This window comes from Mandrillus leucophaeus, unplaced genomic scaffold (assembly GCF_000951045.1).
Source record: "Mandrillus leucophaeus isolate KB7577 unplaced genomic scaffold, Mleu.le_1.0 Scaffold803, whole genome shotgun sequence".
NCBI classification, from domain to species: domain Eukaryota; kingdom Metazoa; phylum Chordata; class Mammalia; order Primates; family Cercopithecidae; genus Mandrillus; species Mandrillus leucophaeus.
In genome coordinates, this window is record NW_012108731.1 from 1,512,907 (window position 1) to 1,535,244 (window position 22,338).

Below are 22,338 nucleotides of genomic sequence, written 5' to 3' on the forward strand. Positions count from 1 at the left end.
GCTTTTCAGGTGTCTCAGTATTTAAGTGATTCTACAGGGTGAACTAAAAAAAATTTTGCATATGTGTTGGTACCACTTGCCTTAATGAATTTTTGCCTTATTGTGAATTTATATGTTGGTACCACTTGCGTTATTGAAATAGAATCTTTTGGAAATAACTGAAAAGTGATTTCATTGGTAGAGTGAAATTAATATCATCTTTAAGCAAAATTTATTCAAATGTTTATGTTCAGTTACATTTTCTAATGTAAAATTGTTGATTTTAAGGTATTTTTGACGAACTCTGCAAACGTCTTTTTGTTGGAACCATGTGCTGAAGTTCCTGTGCTCTTGAAAGAACAAGTTGATGCTTGTAAAGCTGTTTTGATTATTTTTAGGCGCATGATAATGGAGCTTACAATGAATAAAAAGACATGGTGAGTTTCTATCAAATTAATTAGTATTGTAAAACAGATGTTTCTGTTTTTCAACATCATTACAGTGTTAAGGCTTGCATTTGTTAAATGTTTTTACAAAGTTAACGACAAAATGTCTTTTGTAACAGTTTCTGTGAATTATGAAGAAGGTAGTTATCCAGTACTTTGATAGATCAATTATTTTCATTATATTTTTTAAAAATGTCCTTGAACAATAAGTATTTTACTTAATAGTGGATTTTTCCTTTTAAACTTTCATCAAACGTAGTTTTGTGGAAAAGCAGCAACTGGTGTCTTATAATATTCATCATAAGCTCAGGAGAGTTTGTTAATTGCCCTGAAATGCTGTCAGCTGATTTTTATTGCTTCTAACTTGATGTTTTAAATTCATTTTGGAAAAACAATTATTTTAAATGATAAATTATCAGAGACTAAATACATAGTGCAGTCAAAAATCTGATCCTGTTATTAAAACTACAACAACGTTTTTTTCCTTTTCATCTTTGTTTTTGTTTGATGTTTTTATTTATAATGTCCCTATAGGTAAACAATGCATTAGATTTTTTTTTCCTGCTCTTCTCTTTTTTTCCTGCTTTTCTCTTATTTGAAAGTCATCAGCCGGGTGCGGTAGCTCACGCCTGTAATCCCAGCACTTTGGGAGGCTGAGGTGGGTGGATCACCTGAGGTCAGGAGTTCGAGACCAGCCTGCCTAACATGGCGAAACCCCATCTCTCCTAAAAATACAAAAAATTAGCCAGGTGTGGTGGCAGGTGCCTGTGATCTTAGCTACTCGAGAGGCTGAGACAGGAGAATCACTTGAACCCGGAAGGCGGAGGTTGCAGTGAGATTGCGCCACTGCTGTCCAGCCTAGGTGACAGAGTGAGACTTTGTCTCAAAAAAAAAAAAAAAGTCCTCACTTTACTCCATCTGATGAGGTATTTTCAGTGATGCTCAGCAACAGACCAGAAAGCCTCAGAGTCACTTTCAATTTCTTCCTCTTCTCCTCATATGTCATCAGCCTCTCACTTCTGCCTTTAAAATGCTCCTCAAGCCTGTCCTTTGCATGTTCCCTGTCATTCCACTGCCGCCCTTGTGCAATCAAGCTGCCCACCCCAGCATCTCCCTAGGTGATCTTCTGCCTTGGTTCTCAGTCTTTGGAGGCCCTGCAGACCAGTGGCACCTTTCCTACCTGAAACCAGAGGGGTCCTCTGCCCATGTCTGCGTTCTGCAGGCCCTTGAGTCAGCAGGAAAGGGGCTTTGGAAAGTGTCTGCAGTTGGTAGGAAAGCGTGGACACGAGGTCTGATCAGAAAGGAACTGCAGGCCACCAAGTCCAATTCTTTTGCTTCAAAGATGAGGGAAGGGTGGACTCAAGAATCCTAGTGTGCAGAAAGTTCACAAGTACAGAAACCACAGGCATCAAAATGATATTATGATGTAGATTCCAACGTCATCTTTCCCAGACTTCTAAACTTAGCACTATTTGCCAAGTTAAGAAATTGTTAAAACTGGAAATATTACAGTGATGCACAATATGATGTAAACAAAGTTAAATTCCACGTCAGTAATATTGACAATAATGAGAAATGCTGGTATATGCTTTCAACTGAAATATCTGTTCCTGAATACCATAGTTTTATCAACATCATTTAAAATGTTTTTCTCCTTTGAAAACTTCGTGAGTTTTGTATGCTACTGTATCAGCAGTTTTTGGATCTTTTTTGATAATATTTTTATTTTGATGAAAATTCTAGGAAATAAAATTAAGCAATTCTGTTCTGACTTTTACTAATTCATAGATTCCTAGGTGAAAGTATAGAAAAGAAAAATTGTAGAAATCGATGAAAATAGTTAACGGGAAAATGGTCAATAGAGCATAGAAAGGAATGTGAGCAGTTTCTCTAACAGATTTTCTTGTGTATTTAAGTACCAGATAATCCCTTGCCTCCCATCCCTCCTTTCCTTCCTCACTCCTTCTTCTCCCCTCTCTCCTTACCTCCTTTTCTTCCATCTAATAAATAACTATCGAGCATCTACTGTGAGAATATAGTGGTGAACTATGTAGACAAGGTCCCTGCCCTCATGAGGTTACATCCTCATAGGACCGAGAGACATTAAAAACCTAGAAGCAATTTCAGAGAGTCTGAAGTACTGAGAAGAACAGTGAAGGTTGGAAAGGGAAAAGAGTCCTGAATTGGGTGTGTGTTGCTTGGCATGGATAGAGGGAGAGTTATTTCCGTCAGCTGTCAGAGAAGGCCTTCCTGAGCAGAGCCCTGAGTGAAGGGAAGGAGGAGCCTTGGGGAGGTCTAAGGGAAGGGCATTCCTGGTAGAAAGAGCAGCAGATGCAAAAGCCCTGATGGGAGAAAAGGTAAAAAAAAAAAAAAGTGGCTTGTTTAAGGAAGGACAAGATGATGGCCAGTGTGGTGGAGTGGATGGAGTGAGAGGCAGGGGGCAGGCCAGGGCCAGGTTTCTTGGGGCCCTGCAGACCAAAGGAAGGACACCAGCTACCTCCCTGTGTGTCTGCAAGATTGTGACATAATACAATTTATGCTTCTGAAAGGCCCCTGTGGCTGCTGGAGAACATGCAGTACAGTGCCATAGATGATGGTGGCTGAGACCGGGGCTATAGCCAGGGAACTGTAAGAAGTGGTCCTGAAATAGGGAATAACTGGTATGTAAATGAGTTGAAAGGTCACCTGTATGAGGAGATGGAGATCAGGTAAATAATGAAGAATGTAGGAAAACCCTCACTCCTGTGTTGGACCCAAGGATGACACACATTCCTGATTCCATGTACTCCAACAGAAGTTTATTACACTCTTTGAGCAGTTCTCCTTGGAGAAGTCAGTGCTTCACAAAATAGAAAGGAACAAGCAGTTGTCAAAACTGGCAGCTTTGGCAGGTCATGCATCTTTCTACTGTTAGGAAAGATTTTTCCAAACCGTAGTTTTTCCACCCTTGCTTTCTTCTAGAAGACTCTGCATGCCTTTCCAAGCTTTCATAGGTTCAGCAATCAAATTGACTGTGTTTTTGTCAGTCATTGCTTTGATCATATTTGTAGCTTTTGATAGCAGTTGCCATGATCAAGGCTTTACTTGAAACTTATGATGTCTGTTGTTCTCATCACCTTCTCATGATGGGTCTGTAACTAGTTGTGTGCAAGGGATTGTTTTTCATTGTCTTATGCATCATGTAACATGAATGGGCAGTGGTGATACTAGGTGCTGCCCTTCTCTTCCCTGGGCGACAGGGACCTGGGTAGCCTGAATGTGGTGAGCGACAAGCTGTCCCCCAGCACTGTGCCATTTCTTCTCCCAGTTCTCTTCAAAGTCACCATTGTACTTCATGCGTGTGTGCCCAGAAGATAGTCCTTCCTCTTCTGTGCTTCCAGAATCCATAGGCAGAGAATAGGAATACATGGGCAAGTAGCATGGAGTGCAGTGAGAATGTATACCAACAGATGACTCTGGGGACCAAAATCAAATGGGGCCAGCTACAAAGAGGGCAGGAAATCCCCACAGGTGATTTTACTGTGAGGAATTTTATGAGGTTCAGCGTATTGTTAGGAGAAAATGCTATTCTGATATGCAGAGATATGAGAAAAGTATACAGGAACTATGATTTAGAGATCTCATCTGATTACTTTGTCCTATTCTCAGTTTTATTACTAAAGAGCAGTAAAGCCAAGGAGAAGGTAGTAAAGATTAGATGAATGGTTAGCATGTGAAACCTGAAAGGAACCAGTGATTTCCCTCGAGGAACAAATGCACCTCTGTTACATAATGTGTTCTGTGTTCCCATGGAATCTAGGGGAAGAAAAAGTGAGCAGATACTCTGATATGAGCAATATAACTTAGGTGTAAGGAAGAAAAATGTCTTTTGGCTGTTCTGAATAACTTCTTATTGTAATTAACAGTGTTAGGCTGTCTCTATGCTGTTTTATAGTCTTCAAAGTCCTTTTACGTAAAACCTTCTGTGAGAGACTATAACAAATGCTGGCACATTGGAACTGAGCTGCAGTGATGGCATTTGTCTCAGTTGTGCCCTGTAGCACAGAGTCAGGATCTTCCAGGCATGAGCACTGTGCCTGTAAGTGTCCTGTAATGCAAACCCCTCCTGCCTGTGAGAGTACTGTGGCATTCCACCATACCAAGATACTGACTGTGTGTGTCCCCAAAATAAAGGGCAGAAAGTCAACTTAACTTCCTGTTGCAAAGATAGGGAGACCTTACAGGTCGAGTAAAACAGCGGATAGCAAAATTAAAGAGTGCTGCATACATTCCAGTAGGTTTTCACTGAGTGCCTTTAAGGTGTTGGCACAGTTGGAGAAGACAGTCTTGCCTCCCTTTTTGCAAGGGGAGAAAATCAGGCTGGAATGTTATGTTTTATCCTGCCTGTTTGTGTGGACATGGGAGGCATATTTTTAAAACCGTTGTAACATAAGGAAGCTTATTTTGATAAAATATGATATTCGTTATGTAATTGGCATCTGGACTTTAATAGTTTCGAGTAATACGTAATTATCAATGTTGCTGAATTCTTAAGAGAATTTCTGGTACCTATAAGTTAAAGTACTTTGGAGACATGATTATTAATATGAGCTTTTATTTTGGGTGGCCCAGGGAACAGATGTTGCAAATACTACTCAGGATAACAGAAGCTGTCATGCAGAAGCCAAAGGATAAACAAATAAAGGACTTGTTTGCCCAGAGCTTGGCAGGGTTACTATTTAGGGTAAGTCTTTTTTATTAAAACACTGCAAATGCAAGAAGTCAATCAGATTTTATAGCAAACTAGTTTTAATCATTGAGAATTTTAACAATAATGTTAAATTTAAATTTCTAGAAATTTTTCTTCTTAGCTTTGTCCTGAAGGTTATGATCTATTCTTTACAATTAGTGCTGGGCTTTTAGGCTTTTCTCCCTTTCTGCCACCTCCTTCCTCTTTTGATTTGCTCAAGGGTGGTAGGAATTAGGAAGCTCTGATTGGCTTGGTGGAAGGCTAGGTAGATTTGGAGAGGTAAAGAATGAACGGAAGCATGGGAATGGGATAAAAATTTGAGAGCCATCAGTGTGTTGGGAAATTGTATTTAAAACCACAGAATGGGCTTACCTAGAGAGGACAGTGTCCACAGGTGATGGAAGAGATGCTGAGAAAGGGTGACCAGTGAGCGAGGAGGAAAACCAGAGGAGTGTGTGTCCTGGGTGCCTGGGGATGAGTAATTGGGTAGGAGGAGAGCAGCCAGTTGACCATGGGCTTTGACAGATGTAGTTGGTTGAGAATGTTCTATGGGATGAGGCCCACCTGGAGTAGATAGGGGAGAAGATGAGAGCTGGGCAGTGGAGGTTGCAAGCGTAGTTAAGGCTTTGCAGAGTTTGATGTGGAAAGGAAGAGGAAAAGGGGAGCTAGCTGAAGTCGGTGGCATACATGGTGGGCGAGGTTTAAGGTGGGTGGTACTAAAGTATGTTTGCTCACCAATGGGATGGTCCAGTGAGGGAGGACAAGATGGTCTTGGGGAGACAGAGGATAACTGTAGAAGTGAAGTCCCGGATATGGTGGGGGGCTGGGCCGGTCTTTGGTATGAGCAGAGAGCAAGGAGATGCCTGTGCTTCTTGCATCTCATGCGGTGAGCAGGTGAAGACCAAGAGCAGGCTGATACCTGGTGAGCTGCCTGGGGAAGAGGATGTGCCAGAGGGTTCTGAGCATGGCAGCCTACTCTGACATTGCTAATATTTATGAGGACCTTAGAGTTTATGAAGCATTACTGAAAGAGAAGAGTGTGAAAGGGCTCTGGAAAAATGCGACATTCTACATAAATAAAGGTATTAGTACAGTGGGTGGACTTGACTTTGGATAATTACATAGGTGATTCTTTTGCATATGTCCAGCTTTGCTCTGCTGATGCCTGTAGGGTGGTACTGACCACTGCTTTGCTGCCTGCCTGGACATATGGACACTGTACACTTTGCCCTCTCAGCGAAGTGTCTCACTGTTGGCACCCTTTCGAGCTCCGTGTCCTGGACCTGGGCTGCCAAGTGGACATGAGCTGAAGCTAGTCTCACGCTGGCAGGTGCTTGGGCCTTATTCTCACCAATTGCCTGGCTCTGCATCTGTTTTGTGTGTTGGAATTAGAGATCTTGTCACGGAATTAAACAAGTATCTATTCTGGGGTTTGGGGTTTTTTTTGTTTGTTTGGTTGGTTTTGGTCTTTGGGGGAAAAAAAAACTCCCCCCATGTAATGGAGAAAACCTTCTCAGATATTACTTCCCTCCTCAGTTGGCCTGACTTCCCCGAAGCTCAGTTGACCTGACTTCCCTGTAGCTTAGTTTTGAGTTCATGATTATTAATGATTTTGATGTTGTTATTATTTTGGCAGTTTTTAGGTAGATCGAGAAGGATGCTTAAGTTAAGAACTAACCATATGGCTGGGCATGGTGTCTTACACCTGTAATCCCAGCACTTTGGGAGGCTGAGGCAGGAGGATTGCTTGAGCCCAAGAATTCAAAACCAGCCTGGGCAATAGAGTGAGACCCTGTCTCTACAAAAAATTAAAAAAACATTAGCCGGCCATAGTGGCATGCACCTGAAGTTTCAGTTACTCGTGAGCTGAGGTGGGAAGATTGCTTGAACCTAGGAGGTTGAGGCTATAAGCGAGCTATGATTGCACCCCTGTACTGCAGCCTAGTCAAAAGAGCAAGACCCTGTCTCAAAAAAAAAAAAAAAAAAAAAAAAACCTACCATAAAAAATAGTGAAGAGAGGATGAGCTTTTTGGTGTTAGGCAGATTGTGGTTCTGATCTCAGCTCTGCTACTCCCTGGCTATGTGGCCATGAGCACATGACTTTAGCTTTCTGAGTGTCTTCCCTAATCTGTCACAATCAGGAAAGGACTTCTTCCTACCCTGCAGGGTTGTCATGAGAATCAGAGTGGTCCCATTGGGATTTGTGATCTTCTATTGACCTCCCACATTCTTATGGGAGGTGCAAGAGGCAAGAATAGTAAGGGTCCGGACTTACCAGGCTATCTGGTGTCTGATGTCTATTGGTCATCATCGTGGTCCCATACTGTCATTAAGACGTGCTATCTAATTAGTATTCATTTGATCATGTGGACTGTCTAAAATGGCCAATTGATTTTTTTTTGAAAAATTTAGAACAAGGAGACTTAAAAAAGACAGGACATTTTTAAGTTTTTATTACCCTTTTTATCTTTTTCTAGTTCTTCTTCTTGTGTTTGTTTTTTTTATCTGTCAGTAGATAACCTGGGCCACCAAATTTTCTTTAAGTGATGATTGAATTTGACTTAGTTTTAAATATTTACCAAATAATGATGATCGCCTTATTGCCCTAAGTGATGTTTTAATTCATTATCAATGCTAAATATGACCTTATGCTTGACGTTCTGATGGTATATCAGGAAACTATGGTCCTGCTCTTTGTAATATGAGCCATTAAAGTTATGCTGTCCCCTTTAATGTGCTGATAGAGTGAAGTAGGAAGTGGTTGGTTAGCAAATGTTCATTAAGAAAAGGAGTGATTTATTAGCTAAGGTATTTTTAAAATACATCGTGTACCAAAATGTATCTGATAAAACATCAAATTTCAGTGCTGAAGGAACCTTGGAGAAGCTCCTATGCAACTCTTATTTTTAATGAGAAATGTGACTACAGAAAGGCCAAGTAACTTTCCTAGGTCACAAACCAGGGTAGTCCAGGCTGTTTGTTTCCATGTTCCTTTTAGAAAATGGTAATTGATCAGAAGGACACCCTGCCTTCATGTCCACAGGTGCCACCACTCACCACCCAACTGTATTTTACAAGTTTACCATTTTGCTCTGTGCAAGTATTGTCAGTTGTGAATTATGATGATAATTCAACAGGTCTGCATACGTTTGTAATATTTGCTAAGTTGATTTTATAAACTGCAAGAAGTCATTCTGCACTTGTTTCATAATTAGTTAATAAAGTGAAGCCATTTTAAGATCCCCAGTATAGAGCATCTCATTACACCAAGACATCTGCTGTTATCCATGAAACTGACACTATATCCGAATGTGAGTCTGAGTCCTGATAACATTATCAGTCTCTACTTTCTTACTTGGCTCAGATTATACTTATTGATATAATATTTAATTTTATTGTCTATACGTATTTTATGGCAATGTCCTCAAATTCATCTTGAAAGCAGGGGTATAAAAATTAATAGAAGATGGCATTGTAGTCATAGTAAAAATACTTAATAAAGATAATAAAATTATTTTATTTTCTTTCATATTTTTAGTTTTACAAAATTCATACATGTTAGAATCAGATTTTAAATATAAGTGGTTAATATCTTGTTTTTTATATAATTAACTACTTTAGTCCTACTTTAACATTTTTATTTTTTTAAAAAGTGGTAGCAGCTGGGCACGGTGGCTCACACCTGTAATCCCAGCACTTTGGGAGACCGAGGCGGGCGGATCATGAGGTCAGGAGATTGAGACCATCCTGGCTAATATGGTGAATCCCCGTCTCTACTAAAAATACAAATAAATAGATAAATAAAATAAAATTAGCCAGGCATTGTGGCAGACACCTGTAGTCTCAGCTACTTGGGACGCTGAGGCAGGAGAATGACATGAACCCGGGAGGCAGAGCTTGCAGTGAGCCAAGATCGCGCCACTGCACTCCAGCCTGAGCGACAGAGTGGGACTCCGTCTCCAAAAAAAAAAAAAAAAAAAGTGGTAAACACAAATCGAAACAGAGAACACGTGTGTTACAGAAGGACCACTTTAAATAAGATTTTCCAAGTGGTCAGAACAGGCCTGCCTGATTTTACAGACTGATTTCTGTTTATCAAAGTTTTCCTGTGTCTATGTTAAAGAATAAATTCCATTAAAAAATCTATATATAATTTGGGGAAAAAAATTAAGAAGTGAACTCACCTACACAAAGAAGAATTCCTGACAAGAGTGGGAGCCTATTTGCATCTGGGTTGGGCCCATGCAAATACAAGCTGGCATCTTAACAAGTGCATTTATCTTTGACAACTGACTACAGGACTTACACAGACTTTGGGTATAAGCATTCCTTTTCACAAGCTTAGGAAAGCATTTTGTGGCTCATTTGAGATGCACTTGGCTATGTAGAGGCACTTCTTTCAGGGAAGATATATTTGGATTTGAATTTTAAAGGATGGTGAATATTTTGGCAGAGGTAAGGAATGGGGCAATTTTAAGGGAAGGAAATATCCAGGATATAGGCATAATTGTCTCATAGGGCTGTCCATGTGACCAGTTGTAGTGCTGTGGATTGTAAGACTTGGGGCAGACACTGATAAGTGAATAGACTGTGAAGGAAAGGTGTGATAGGTGTATTGATGGAGGGGAAATGCAGGGACCTGGAGGACATTTCCTGCCGACTGGGAGGTGGTGGTGGGGAGATAGTCAAGGATACCTTCTTGGAGGAAGTGATGTACAAATTTTGACCTGAGAAATTATGGGGAGTTACACAGAAACAAAAAGGAGGAAAGAGAGGGAAGGAAGAGTATGTGCAAAGGCCAGTTGCAAGAGCTAGCAGGTAGAGGAACTGGGAGAAAGTCAGTGGAAGAAATTGAATACCTTTTACTATTATGCTGTAGGATAGGTGCCTGAGGGTTGTGTAAGTAGCACTGTCTAGTACCTAGGTAGATAGATCAGGAAACCAGTAAAGAGGTCTAAACTGGACATGGAGATTCAGAGTCAGCAGCACACAGAGGATAACTGGAGCCATGGGAATGGAGCCAAAACCCAGGCAGAAGGTGGAAGTGACCTCAGAAAGGGAAGATCCAGAGCAGTCTGTTGCCTGGGGGATGAGAAAGTGGAGATGGAGGAGATGTGGAACATTCTTTCAAGAAGTTTGGCTGTGAAAGTGGAAGGAAAAAGACTGTAGCTAGACGGGGGAATCTGGGTTCAAGGGAATTTTTTCTTTTAAGATGAGGAAGAATTTGGAGCATATTTAAATGCTGAAGAGAAAGAGCTGGGGAAGTGGGGTTGGCTGGAGATTAAAGGAGAGGGGTGGTTGAGAGGCATGAAGGTCCAGAGCATAAGGGGGCACAAGGATAGTAGATCAGGGGCCCCTCTTGGAGTTCAGCCCACGGGTGGAGGAGGAGCTGGGTGAATGTGGGCAAGAGTGTGAGTCCATGGGCAGAGGTTGAGGGGAGTCTCATTGAATGGGTTCTGTTTCTTGTGAAGTCTGCAGTCAATCTATCTGCTCAAAGTCAGGGAGGAGTTGATGGGCTGGAGGTTTTCCTTTAGGAGGTTTGAAGTAGCCACTGTGGATGGAAGGAAAAGAGCAGTCTCAGGAAGCAGAGTGGTCACTGTGCAGAGGGCTTTGTCTTCTCCCTGATTATAGCCAGGGCCAGCCGCAGACCCTAGAATAGTATTGAATCAGTAACTTTGTTCATAATGATAACTAACTTCCCAGTAGCTTAAATCTTGATTATAGTTGGTCAAGTGGATTTTGAGAATTAAAAGAAAAACAACTTCCAAAAGTACTTTTTATTTTAAAATTTGTGTTATTAATAGTCATTTAAAACATTTTGTTGAAAAGTATACTTCTTCAAATGAAGATGTATGAATTCTCTTGCTGGTTGGTTGGTTTTAGACACTCATGGTGGCTTGGATCCGAGCAAACCTCTGTGTGTACATTTCTCGAGAGCTCTGGGATGACTTTCTTGGTGTGCTGTCCTCCCTCACGGAATGGGAGGAACTTATAAACGAGTGGGCCAACATTATGGACTCCTTGACAGCAGTGCTTGCAAGAACCGTTTATGGAGTTGAGATGACAAACCTACCTCTGGATAAATTAAGTGAACAAAAGGAAAAGAAGCAACGAGGCAAAGGTATTTCTACTTTTCCAGGTTAACACCAGATGTCTAGGTCGGGGGACGAGTGTGTATTTGTATGACTAAGCAATTAATGCATGAGATTTTATAATGAACTGAACCAGCTACACAGTGTCTTCTTAATAGTGGCATTAATTCGTGTCTCCTATCGTTCTGTTCCCTTAATGAGATGGTGAATTTCTGAGGAGGCTATGCAAAAAGGAAGATGCAAGGAAGGTAGTAGTAATAGTAGTGGTAACTAACAGTAATAATAATGGCTATTACATTGTACATATTATCTCTTTTTGCCTTCATAATAACCTAGTGAACTATAGATACTTGTATAATCCCCATATCACAGACAAATAAACTGAAGTATGAGACTTTGCAGAGATGTCCAATCCTTTGGCTTCCCCAGGCCACATTGGAAGAATTGTCTTGGAGCACACATAAAATACACTAAAACTAACGATAGCTTATGAGCTAAAACAAACAAACAAAAAATAGCAAAAAAAAAAAAAAAATTCTCATAATGTTTTAAGAAAGTTTACACATTTGTGTTGGACTGTACTCAAAGCCATTCTTGGCTGCATGTGGCCCATGGGTTGGGCCACGGGTTAGTCAAGGTTGCCTTGCAGTGATTGACTCATCTGAGCCCACATAGTTAAGAAGTGGTTAGAAAATCAAAGCTGGATAAATACAACTCAAGATGTCATACAATTAAGATGCATTCTACAGCCTCTCTAGGAAACATGGAGAAATTCTGAATGCTTCAGATGGGAGCTATTTTGGCTTTGTTGTATTTCTGGGTAAAAATTGTTTTGGGACTGAGAACCTCAAATGAAAGTGATGTTTTCAAGGTAGAAAACATCAGTGGTAGTTTCTGTTAGGAATGACAATTTGGCATCCGCTTGTCTTAATTACCATTCTTAAGGATGTGGCATGGTCCTTAGATTAATTCACTTGTACTACACCATACTCTGTAAAGATTTGAGGCCGGGCACAGTGGCTCAAGCCTGTAATCCCAGCACTTTGGGAGGCCGAGACGGGCAGATCACGAGGTCAGGAGATTGAGACCATCCTGGCTAACATGGTGCAACCCTGTCTCTACTAAAAACTACAAAAAACTAGCTGGGCGAGGTGGCGGGCGCCTGGCTGAGGCAGGAGAATGGCGTAAACCCGGGAGGCAGAGCTTGCAGTGAGCTGAGATCCGGCCACTGTACTCCAGCCTGGGTGACAGAGCAAGACTCCATCTCAAAAAAAAAAGAAGATTTGAGGCAGCTCATAAAAAGGCATATAGTACAGTAGATCAAATACAAAATAGGATCAAAATGAGTGGGGTTGCAGGGAACTGCCGTTGTGACTAAAATGACAAAATACATGCCGTAGAGTTTCATGGACTTGCTGGGGAGATGGAAAAGTCAAACATTGGATTCGATTTTGGTCTTTGCAGGGTTACATCAAATCAGGAATCACAGAGCACATAGGCTAAAAACAATTCAATCACTTAGGTGATGCTTAGCTTTATTAGGTCCTCCTGAGACTTGGGAGGAATTTTTCCTTCAAAGCCCCATAAAGGGTACACATTGCTTATTGTGTAGACTACCCCTTTAATAATACCAGCCTTATTATAGATTGTATCAGTGTGCTTTTGCCATGTGACAAATCACCCTAAAACTTACGGCTTAAAATAACAACCACTTATTTATCTTGATTTGATGAGTTGGCAATTTGGGTTGGACTCAGCCAGTCAGTTCTTCTGCTGGTCTTTGCTTCTGTGTTTGCAGTCAGCCAGGCTGTGAAGTAGTCAGCTAGGCAGCTCTACTTTAGGGGTTGGCTGGCTGTAAGGGGGGGCAATGAGGTGTGACTGGGCCACGTGTTTCAGCAGCCAGAGGCTAGCTCAGGCTTGTTCACCAAGTGGCTTAGAGTTTCAGGAGCAGCAAGAGGGCAAGCTCAAATTTTCAAGTGCATTTCAAGTCTCTGCTTATTCACTTTTGCTACCAAAGTAAGTCACCTGATGAAGCCTAATGTCAATATGGGAGAGAACAACAGAGGATGTGGATACAGGGAGGTGTGAACCAGTTACGGTGGCTAGTAAACCATATACATGTGTAATAAATGTGATGGATTCTTATAATATCTTCGTTGAAATCTGAGAATGGCTTGCCAAAGCACTAATTAATAAAAGCAAGTTAGTAAGAAGCCAAAATAAAGTAGTTGAAGTACATGGCAATCCAGTGGAACAGTTTAATCCCAATGTAGATGTAGACTGTCTAATGCAATGATTTTCTAACATTTTTTAACAGATCCGTTTTTCTCCCCAGTTGAAGGTATACATAACCCCTTTCTAAAGAAATAGACTGGAGATTTGGGATTGAAGTAGGAGCAGGGAGCCAAGAACCTGGGTCCTTGGCCTCCATCTAGTCCTCTCTAACAGCTCTGAGGACCTCTGTGTAAACCCAGGGCCTGAGAGGACCCAGATACTTCCAACTAGGAACTTGGCTCCCTAAGACAGTGGTTCTCAGCCCAGAAGAGAACTTACCTGGCTAAGAATACCTTTCAGGCTAGAGAAGGAGAGCTGAAATAGGAGATAAGGACCTACCTTCAATTGTAATCCATGCACGAGTGCACATGTTTGTGCATGCGCGCGCGCACACACACAACGCACACCTGCCATTCTGCAAGATTCTCCTCCTACCCACAGATTCATCTGAAGAGATAGACTTGTCTTGGGAAGGCAAACAACTTCAAAAACACTGTTTTCAAAATGTACTGAACAAATTATTAAATTAATGACCATGACTAATATTTCTGATTTATGTTGGTTTATTCTAAAAAGGATTTAAATATTGATTGTAGAAACACTTGCCTTCTAAGGGCTAGACTACTAGAAACAAAAAACACAGGCAGAGGAAACTGGGTGTGGAAACATGCCACAGGTGGCAGCCACTGGCCACATCATACCTGTGCAGAAATCTCTAAGTCTGCCATTCTCTTTCCTCCTCTATTTCTTTTGGTCCATAGTCTCTCATTGAAATAATTAACCAGAACAATATGAGAAAAAAGAAAAGTTGAATCTCAGACTACAATGTTTTATTGTTTTGGACCTTTGCTAAAATAGGATTTTGTATTATTTATAGATTTTCATTATCCTGCCCATTTAACTGAATCCACATTAGAGTTTATAGGCATGGATTGCCCTGGGGATTTGTGGAGGGGTTGGTGTCTACAGGATGCAGTACTATTCAAACATCAGGATCTCTGAGGTTTTGGCTTATAAGCAGTGGTTTTTGGAGTGTCCTGGGAACAGTAGTATAACTTCATTTGATATTGTTCTTGTATTGAGAAAGGTTTATTAATACATTCTTTTATATGCTGGAGTGAGTACTATGAAGATATGATAATATTCCTAAGACTGTTTTATATTCTTGAAAATATTTTGGCAACAAGAATTCTTAAATTAGTGACATGTGAACAACTTCCTAAATTGCAGTGTAAGGAAGTGGTACTTAATTTGTGACAAGAAAACCTGCTGATTATATATAGTTGTGTGTACACCATTTGCTGAGCAACACAAGCTGCGAAATGAATAATAATGAATTCAGCCTTTAGATTATTTTTCTTGTCCTTTATCAGGCTGTGTTCTAGATCCTCAGAAAGGAACCACTGTGGGGAGATCCTTTTCTCTCAGCTGGCGGAGCCACCCAGATGTGACCGAACCGATGCGATTTAGGAGTGCTACCACGTCTGGAGCACCGGGAGTGGAAAAGGCGAGAAATATTGTTCGCCAAAAAGCAACTGGTAAACATTTATTTAAATGCTTCTCAAAAATCTAGTTGTTATCTAAAATGAATTTATAGGCATAAGGTGTGTTAAAAATTCTACTCAAAATTTAAATATTAGACCTTATATTAAATGAAATGTCTCTACATCTTTTTAGCTTTCTGCTGTGGTTACTTTTCAAATCACAGTTTTCAGTTACTTATTTCTAAATCCTCCATTGTGAAAAAGAACTTGAGATGTTAATGTTGAGTGAGATATTTGTACGAAATAGAGAAAATAGAGGTTTTGTTTGAACCTTGAAGAAAATAGATTGTTAATAAATACACCAGTAGTTGCATTATTGTCAGTGTTAAACCATGTTAATCTTTAGAGTGTGGCAACCTGTTTCAGCAAAGAAAAGGAGAATTATACACTTTAGTTTTCAGGACTGGATAGACATTTTCATTTTTTGCTCCTTTGGAAAATTGAGCCTTTTCATGTCTGTGTATGTTATCTTTGCAGCCTATTTCCATTAGCAACTTGACCAACAACCCCCAGTTAACTGGACTACTTTGCTACATTTTACTCTTTTTTTCTTTTTTTGTTTTTTGAGACAGATTCTTGCTCCAGGCTGGAGTGTAGTGGTGCAATCTCAGCTCACTGCAACTTCTGCTTTCTGGGTTCCAGCAATTCTCCTGCCTCAGCCTCCTGAGTAGCTGAGATTACAGGCGCCCCACCATGCCCAGCAAATTTTTGTATTTTTAGTAGAAACAGGGTTTCACCATGTTGGTCAGGCTGGTCTCAAACTCCTGACCTCGTGATCCGCCCGCCTCAGCCTCCCAAAATGCTGGGATTGCAGGCGTGAGCCACTGTGCCCAGCCTACATTTTACTCTTAAAACAAAAAGTGAACTCTTTAAAAAGAAGCTTGTATATGGCATTTAATAAGAATAAACAAAGCCACCTCCTCCCCAGTAGCTTTGAGCCTGTAACTTAGGTTTAAGACAATTGTAATTGATAATTTAGCATGTTGACTTCAGAAAGTCGCAAGATCCTCTGGCCATAAAACAAAGATTCATTAAGGCTCAACATATTCTATAGTGCTTAGTAAAGGCTTAATACAGATAGTTTAGAATCCTGTTGGAGTTTTTATGAAAATATATTCCACCTTAACTGTAACTCTCTCATACTTTTTTGCTGTAGCATTTGCTGGAAATTATCACCTTATTTACATGCACGGCCTCTTCTGCTTCTTCCTTCTTTCTGTCATTCTCTCCCCTGAGGAGAGACCCAATTCATTTTTAGCAGGCAACTTTTGAGGATGCTCATTCACTGATTTCCTTTCTCATTCCAATTCCTAAAAACTATTTGCTTTTATCATTGGATTCTTTGTGTTTTTTTTTTCTTTTTTTTTTGAATCGGAGTCTCATGCTGTCGCTTAGGCTGAAGTGCAGTGGTGTGATCTCAGCTTACTGCAACCTCCGCCTCCCAGGTTCAAGTGAGTCTCCTGCCTCAGCCTCCTGAGTAGCTGGTACTACAGGTGCGCACCACCATGCTCAGCTAATTTTTGTATTTTTAGTAGAGAAGGGGTTTCACCATGTCGGTCAGGCTGGTCTCGAACTCCTGACCTCAGGTGATTCACCCACCTCGGCCTTCCAAAGTGTTGAGATTAACGGGCGTGAGCCACTGCACCCAGCCTACTGGGAATTCGAATAGGCAAAGGGTAGGAGAAAGGGCAGTAGGGTAAAAAGTTTGTTTCAGTTTTTACAAATGTGTCACTATCATTTGTAGTTCCATTTCGTTAATGTTAACTGATATCATACAAAAATAGTAAAGCAGCAAGTGAATCTTTGTTTTTGTTTTAGAATAAAACTGATTTTACAGATTGTGGTTTTACATATATGAAGCACGTTTTCCTCCTGTGTTCATTCAATTCCTCCAATGTTTATTTGACTAGCAGTATATAGAAAACATAAGAATACCGTGAAGTAGACACTAAAGATGTATGGATTTAATAAACATGAAATATGACATAAAAGGATGGGTTTCATGGAGATTTTACCTTTTCCTCAAATATCAAATCTTTTAATGTTCAACTTGACTTTTATGTGTTCTTGAGCTTTTTGGTTATTTAATTTACTAAATGATTTGCTTTTGAATACAGTCAGCTCTCAGCAAACCAACTTCTGAATGAAGGCCAGATATTCCCTCTCTCACCATGGTCTTTTTGTATTTGTCCTTTAGGAAAGGAAAACTGATTATAATGTCTGTCCAAGCAAATAACCTGAATGTGAATCTGATACACAGCAGAAAGAAGGAAAGGCTAAACATATAAAGCATTTCAAAATAAAATTATTTGTGGATTGCCCATTGTCCTATGTCATGAGAATGACTGACTGAAAGTTGGCTGTATTTAGAGACAACAATTAAATACTATACTTTGTACTGACTTCCTTTAAAGTTTAAAATGACCTCCTTTAAATGTTTAAAGAGAGCCCAGAAAAGTAATGATAATAAATTGAAAGGTCCTATTGTTCTTCTGACATAATTATTACTTTATCTCTCCTGGAAGCTAAGCGAAGCCAGTCTATCAGCAACTGTGTCCACCTTTCTGAGGCTTTGCCTGCCACTAAAAGCGTCCCGCTCCTCCTTCACACCGTGAGCGCTCTCTTACCTGGTCTCTCTTACTCTTCTTGCTCTCACAGGCTGTCAGGTACTGTAACACTGTCTCATGTGTCCATCACTGTTCCCGGGCTTCTCCGGCTTGCCTCTGGGACTTGCTTCCTTTGTTAATATCCCCACATGACACACGTGCCTCACCATTACGGTAGTGTTAAATTGCAATGAATACTAGTAATTACTTTTGTGTAGTTAGATGCTTGGTGGCAATTAGATAGTCAAGAAAAATATCTAACTTTGGTCTTGGCAATAACAATTAAAGAGGATAGAAGGGTTTTTAAGTCCATAGCTATTTAATAGGGGGAAATGTGATGCCTACCTTAGTGTGTCTTCTATACAGTACCCATAGAAAGTAAGGGGATTTTCATAAAAGTTTTGAACATGTCAGTATTAGAATGCTTGCTATGCCTTCCAAAAAATGAATAAACTAGAAAAATGTATGTAGGCGGGATCTACTTGGAGTTAATAAATCATATATGTGAAGTAATGACCAGTTATGTGGATTCATACGAACTATTGAAATTTGAGTGAAAAAGGACCAGTGCCAAAAAGCAGTAATTTCCAAAACAAAGAAACGTTGTTCTTGTACTTCAGCCAATTAAAATTGAATTTAGCCATGTGTGATTTACACACAGTACCTTTTTTATTACGACATCATACCACCAAAAGTCATTTTTGGCCTAGTTACTTCAACAGAAGAATTTACCTTTCTCTATATTGAATAATTAGGTCTATGTCTATTTATTTTTCAGTGATTCTAGGATGAACTGAATCTTCTTCCTTAAAAGAGAAAGATCATTTTCATGATCTTTTTTGTTTTCAGAAATCTGGCATTGTAGATTAGTATTTTTTGTTGTTGTTGTTTTTGATTTTTTTGAGACAGAATCTCTCTCTGTCACCCAGTCTAGAGTACAGTGGCGCAATCTCGGCTCACTGCAACCTCTGCCTCCCGGGTTCAAGCAGTTCTTCCGCCTCAGCCTCCCGAATAGCTGGGACTACAGGTGTGTGCCACCACACCTGGCTAATTTTTGTGTTTTTAGTAGAGATGAGGTTTCACCATGTTGGCCAGGCAGGTCTTGAACTCCTGACCTCGTGACCCACCCGCCTCAGCCTCCTAAAGATTCGTATTTTTTTTTTTAACACTGGAGATAACCTAATTGTGGCTTTCTGTAATACTAAATTATGTCATACCGTGTTTTAGCAAAGCAAAATGAAAGCTTAAGTTCTCTGATGGCTATGTAAATACCATATTACTTTATAGAATTTAGGGGAAGAAGTTTTACCAAGAGTGAGGACTATAATGTTTCTTAGAAAACTCTTTTTCTCCAGTAACTATTAAAGGAGAAAAACAGTAAGAATGGTACATGGGAAAATGGTCACTAGTCAATTAAATTACTGTTGAGTTTTAACTGCCCGATTATTTGGTTTTCAAAAAAAAGCTATTGTTTAGAGATGATTAATAATGTATTTAAAATCATTGTACCCCCTGTTTGGCTAATATACACCCCAAATGAATTTTTTCATGTTGATAAGTTTTCTCATGTCACAGTCCATTTTTTTCTATATTTTGTTTCTCTTAAGTTTTTTCCTAGTTTGTCCAGAACATGTTCCCACAAGAAATCTCTTCCAATTAGTGATTTAATTTTGGAAGCTTTTGTTCTCATTCAATATTACATTTTATTTTACTAAGACTCTTGGTTCCTGTATATATGTATACAGTTCCAAATGAATGAAGTTAAATGTGATTTAGAGCAGTGGTTCTCAATTGGGGACAATTTCAACAATGCCAGGAGACATTTTTAATTGTTACATGTGGGACAGTGCTAGTGGCAGCTTGTGGGTGGAAGTCAGGAATGCTGCTGAATAGCTTGCAATGCACAGGACAGCTCCCAAATGAAGAATTGTCTGGTCCAAAATACCAGCAGTGCTGAGGCTGAGAAATCCTAACTTAGAGTGAAATCAAGTGGCCTGGACTTGGTCTGAGTTTTCCTGCCTTTGCCATCTTTGTTCTTGATTTTGTAGCACAAAGGGTAAAAGAACTTCAGAGTACAGTGACTTTGAGAACAACCTGCCATTCTCTTTTTCACCTGACAAGTATGATAGTGAGCTTCTTAGCCTGAGGCCATTGGTTCTTTACTACTTAAAATGATGCCATTTTCCTTTATGACTGTCCTATCCAGAGACTGACCCAAGGGCAGATTGTATATTCTCCGCTGGTTGGCACGTTAGAGTATTGAATTTGCCCTCCAATTTAAATCCTAGTGTGTAGGCATATCCCATCAACCTACTGCTAGATAATGTAACGCTTAATTTTACTTTCTGGCCACAAGTTCTTTTACCCTATCAGTGATTGCTAATTTTGTTTACATTTAAGTTAACTTTTTTTGTTTTTGTTTCTAATCTATATGACTAGTCAACCCACCAAAATTGTTTTAATAATATAAGCAATAGACAATTACTTACTTTTAGCTATGATTGTATCATTTTCTGATCTTTTTGGGACTGTATTTGGCGGCAGCAGCAGAATTTTGGGTGGGTTGTTTGTATTCAGGGAGGAAGAAGTGATGTTTGTATTTTGGAGTCACAACCAACTGTTTCCATTAACATGAACAGCTACATAAAGAAATACAGTTGGGGAGGTAGGACTGGCACTTTTTGTGATTTCCTTTCCCCCCACCCCTTGGTGAGAACAGTTCTTTCCAGCTGTTCTATAATTTTTTTTTTTTTGAGATGGAGTCTTGCTCTGTACCTCAGGCTGGAGTGCAGTGGTGTGATGTTGGCCCACTGCAACCTCCACCTCCTGGGTCCTGGTTCAAGCATTTCTCCTGCTTCAGCCTCCCAAGTAGCTGGGATTATGGGCACGCCATGCACAGCTAACTTTTTGTATTTTTAGTAGAGATAGGGTTTCACCATGTTGACCAGGCTGGTCTTGAACTCCTAACCTCGTGATATGCCCGCCTCGGCCTCCCAAAGTGCTGGGATTACAGGCGTGAGGCACCACGTTCTGTCTGTTCTACAGTTTTAACTACTTTTTAGGTTGAAACGTTTATCAATCTGTAGCACTTAATAGGCCATACGGATGGTAGATGTTATTTTTCTTTTAGGAATATTGTAATAGTAGTAATGAGAGTACTGTAATGAGAGTAATGTAATCAACAATCTCCCCTTATTCTAATAAAACATACTGGAATGGTATGGCAAACCTTGCCTCGCTCCTTCTGCATCTGGTTTGTGTGCTTCTAGGAAGTGCTTTGTTGTCAGGACCTGGTCTGATTTACCCATGGGAAGTTTGATCTTGTGGGAAGCTTCAAGATGCTGAGTTGATATGCATTTCCTGTGCTTTTTATAGGATCAGATTGGTATCATTCATGGTGTTTTCAAAATTAGGAAATTATATTTATTTTGCTTATGCAACCTTGTACAAGGGATAAATGGAACTCAGAAATTTGGTTATTGAAGAATGAGCCTCACTGCACTTACTAAATGTAAGACTGATTAATGAAGCCTTAAAAAGTGAGTGAAATTGCTATGAAAAATAGTTAGAGATCTGGAAAAAAAATAGAAGTTACTGAAGAGCTTACACACTTAATTTAATTTGATCGCACTGCCTTTCTCAGTGAAAAAAACCTGAAATTTAGTAATCCTTATTTGATCGTTTTCAGGTGATTTGAATGGAGCTTTAGAAAGTGATAGTTTAGGCCGGGCGCAGTGGCTCACGCCTGTAATCCCAACACTTTGGGAGGCCCAGGCAGGCGGACCATGAGGTCAGGAGATCGAGACCATCTTGGCTAACATGGTGAAACCCCATCTCTACTAAAAATACAAAAAATTAGCCGGGCATGTGCCTGTAGTCCCAGCTGCTCGGGAGGCTGAGGCAGGAGAATGCTATGAACTCAGGAGACGGAGCTTGCAGTGAGCTGAGATCACGCCGCTGCACTCCAGCCTGGGCGACAGAGCGAGACTCCATCTCAACAAAAAAAAAAAAAAAAAAAAAAAGAGTTTAGTAATGGTATTGTGTAACTTACACTGTCAAGAGATGAGAAAGTTAGTGCTTTTAAAATCTGGGCAGTTGGGACTAGCTAGGCTTTAGAGAGAGTACCTTATTTGGTGAATCTGAGATAGAACTTAGCTCTTTGAAGTGATTTAAACAAATTACGTGACATTCAAAAATAGATCTAGGATTTATTATGTAATTTTAATGTAACTGATAACATTCTTTCTCTATTTTAAGTGTCAGATAATCCTGTCTTTTGGTATTTGCATATCACTGTTAAAATGATTTTCATTCGTTATGAAAGAGCAACTGCTAACAGCTGACCCCATAGAATGAGAGCAGCTTTAACATAAATTGCTCTTTCTTAAATAAAATGCCAGCAGAGGGAGCCCAAGAACTATTTAAAAAGGAAAAATAGTATAAAGAAAATGTTTCTGTCATTCATGTGTTCATTTATACAAAAGATGTATTTAATATAAAGTATGAGAAAATCCCAATAAATATACCATTACAAATCAGGAAATTGGGTTTAAATCGTGGGATAAGGAGAATTGAAAATTCTCTTTTTACAGCGTCTCAATTGATAGTCAACTACAGGAGTAGCTCAGGGCACCTACAACACAACAGCACATTGAAGCATCATGGCTC

At 39.9% G+C, this 22,338-nt stretch overlaps 1 protein-coding gene across 1 annotated transcript in view; it reads left to right on the forward strand.

Annotated features, from left to right (window-relative positions):
- Positions 1-22,338, forward strand: part of RALGAPA2 (Ral GTPase activating protein, alpha subunit 2 (catalytic)) — a 182,977-nt gene that overhangs the window by 61,760 nt on the left and 98,879 nt on the right. Inside the window, exons 13-16 of the mRNA XM_011967606.1 lie at positions 268-416; positions 5,037-5,148; positions 11,038-11,275; positions 14,894-15,058. Of these exons, the coding sequence (XP_011822996.1) occupies positions 268-416; positions 5,037-5,148; positions 11,038-11,275; positions 14,894-15,058 (664 nt within the window). The remainder of the gene's footprint in view (positions 1-267; positions 417-5,036; positions 5,149-11,037; positions 11,276-14,893; positions 15,059-22,338) is intronic.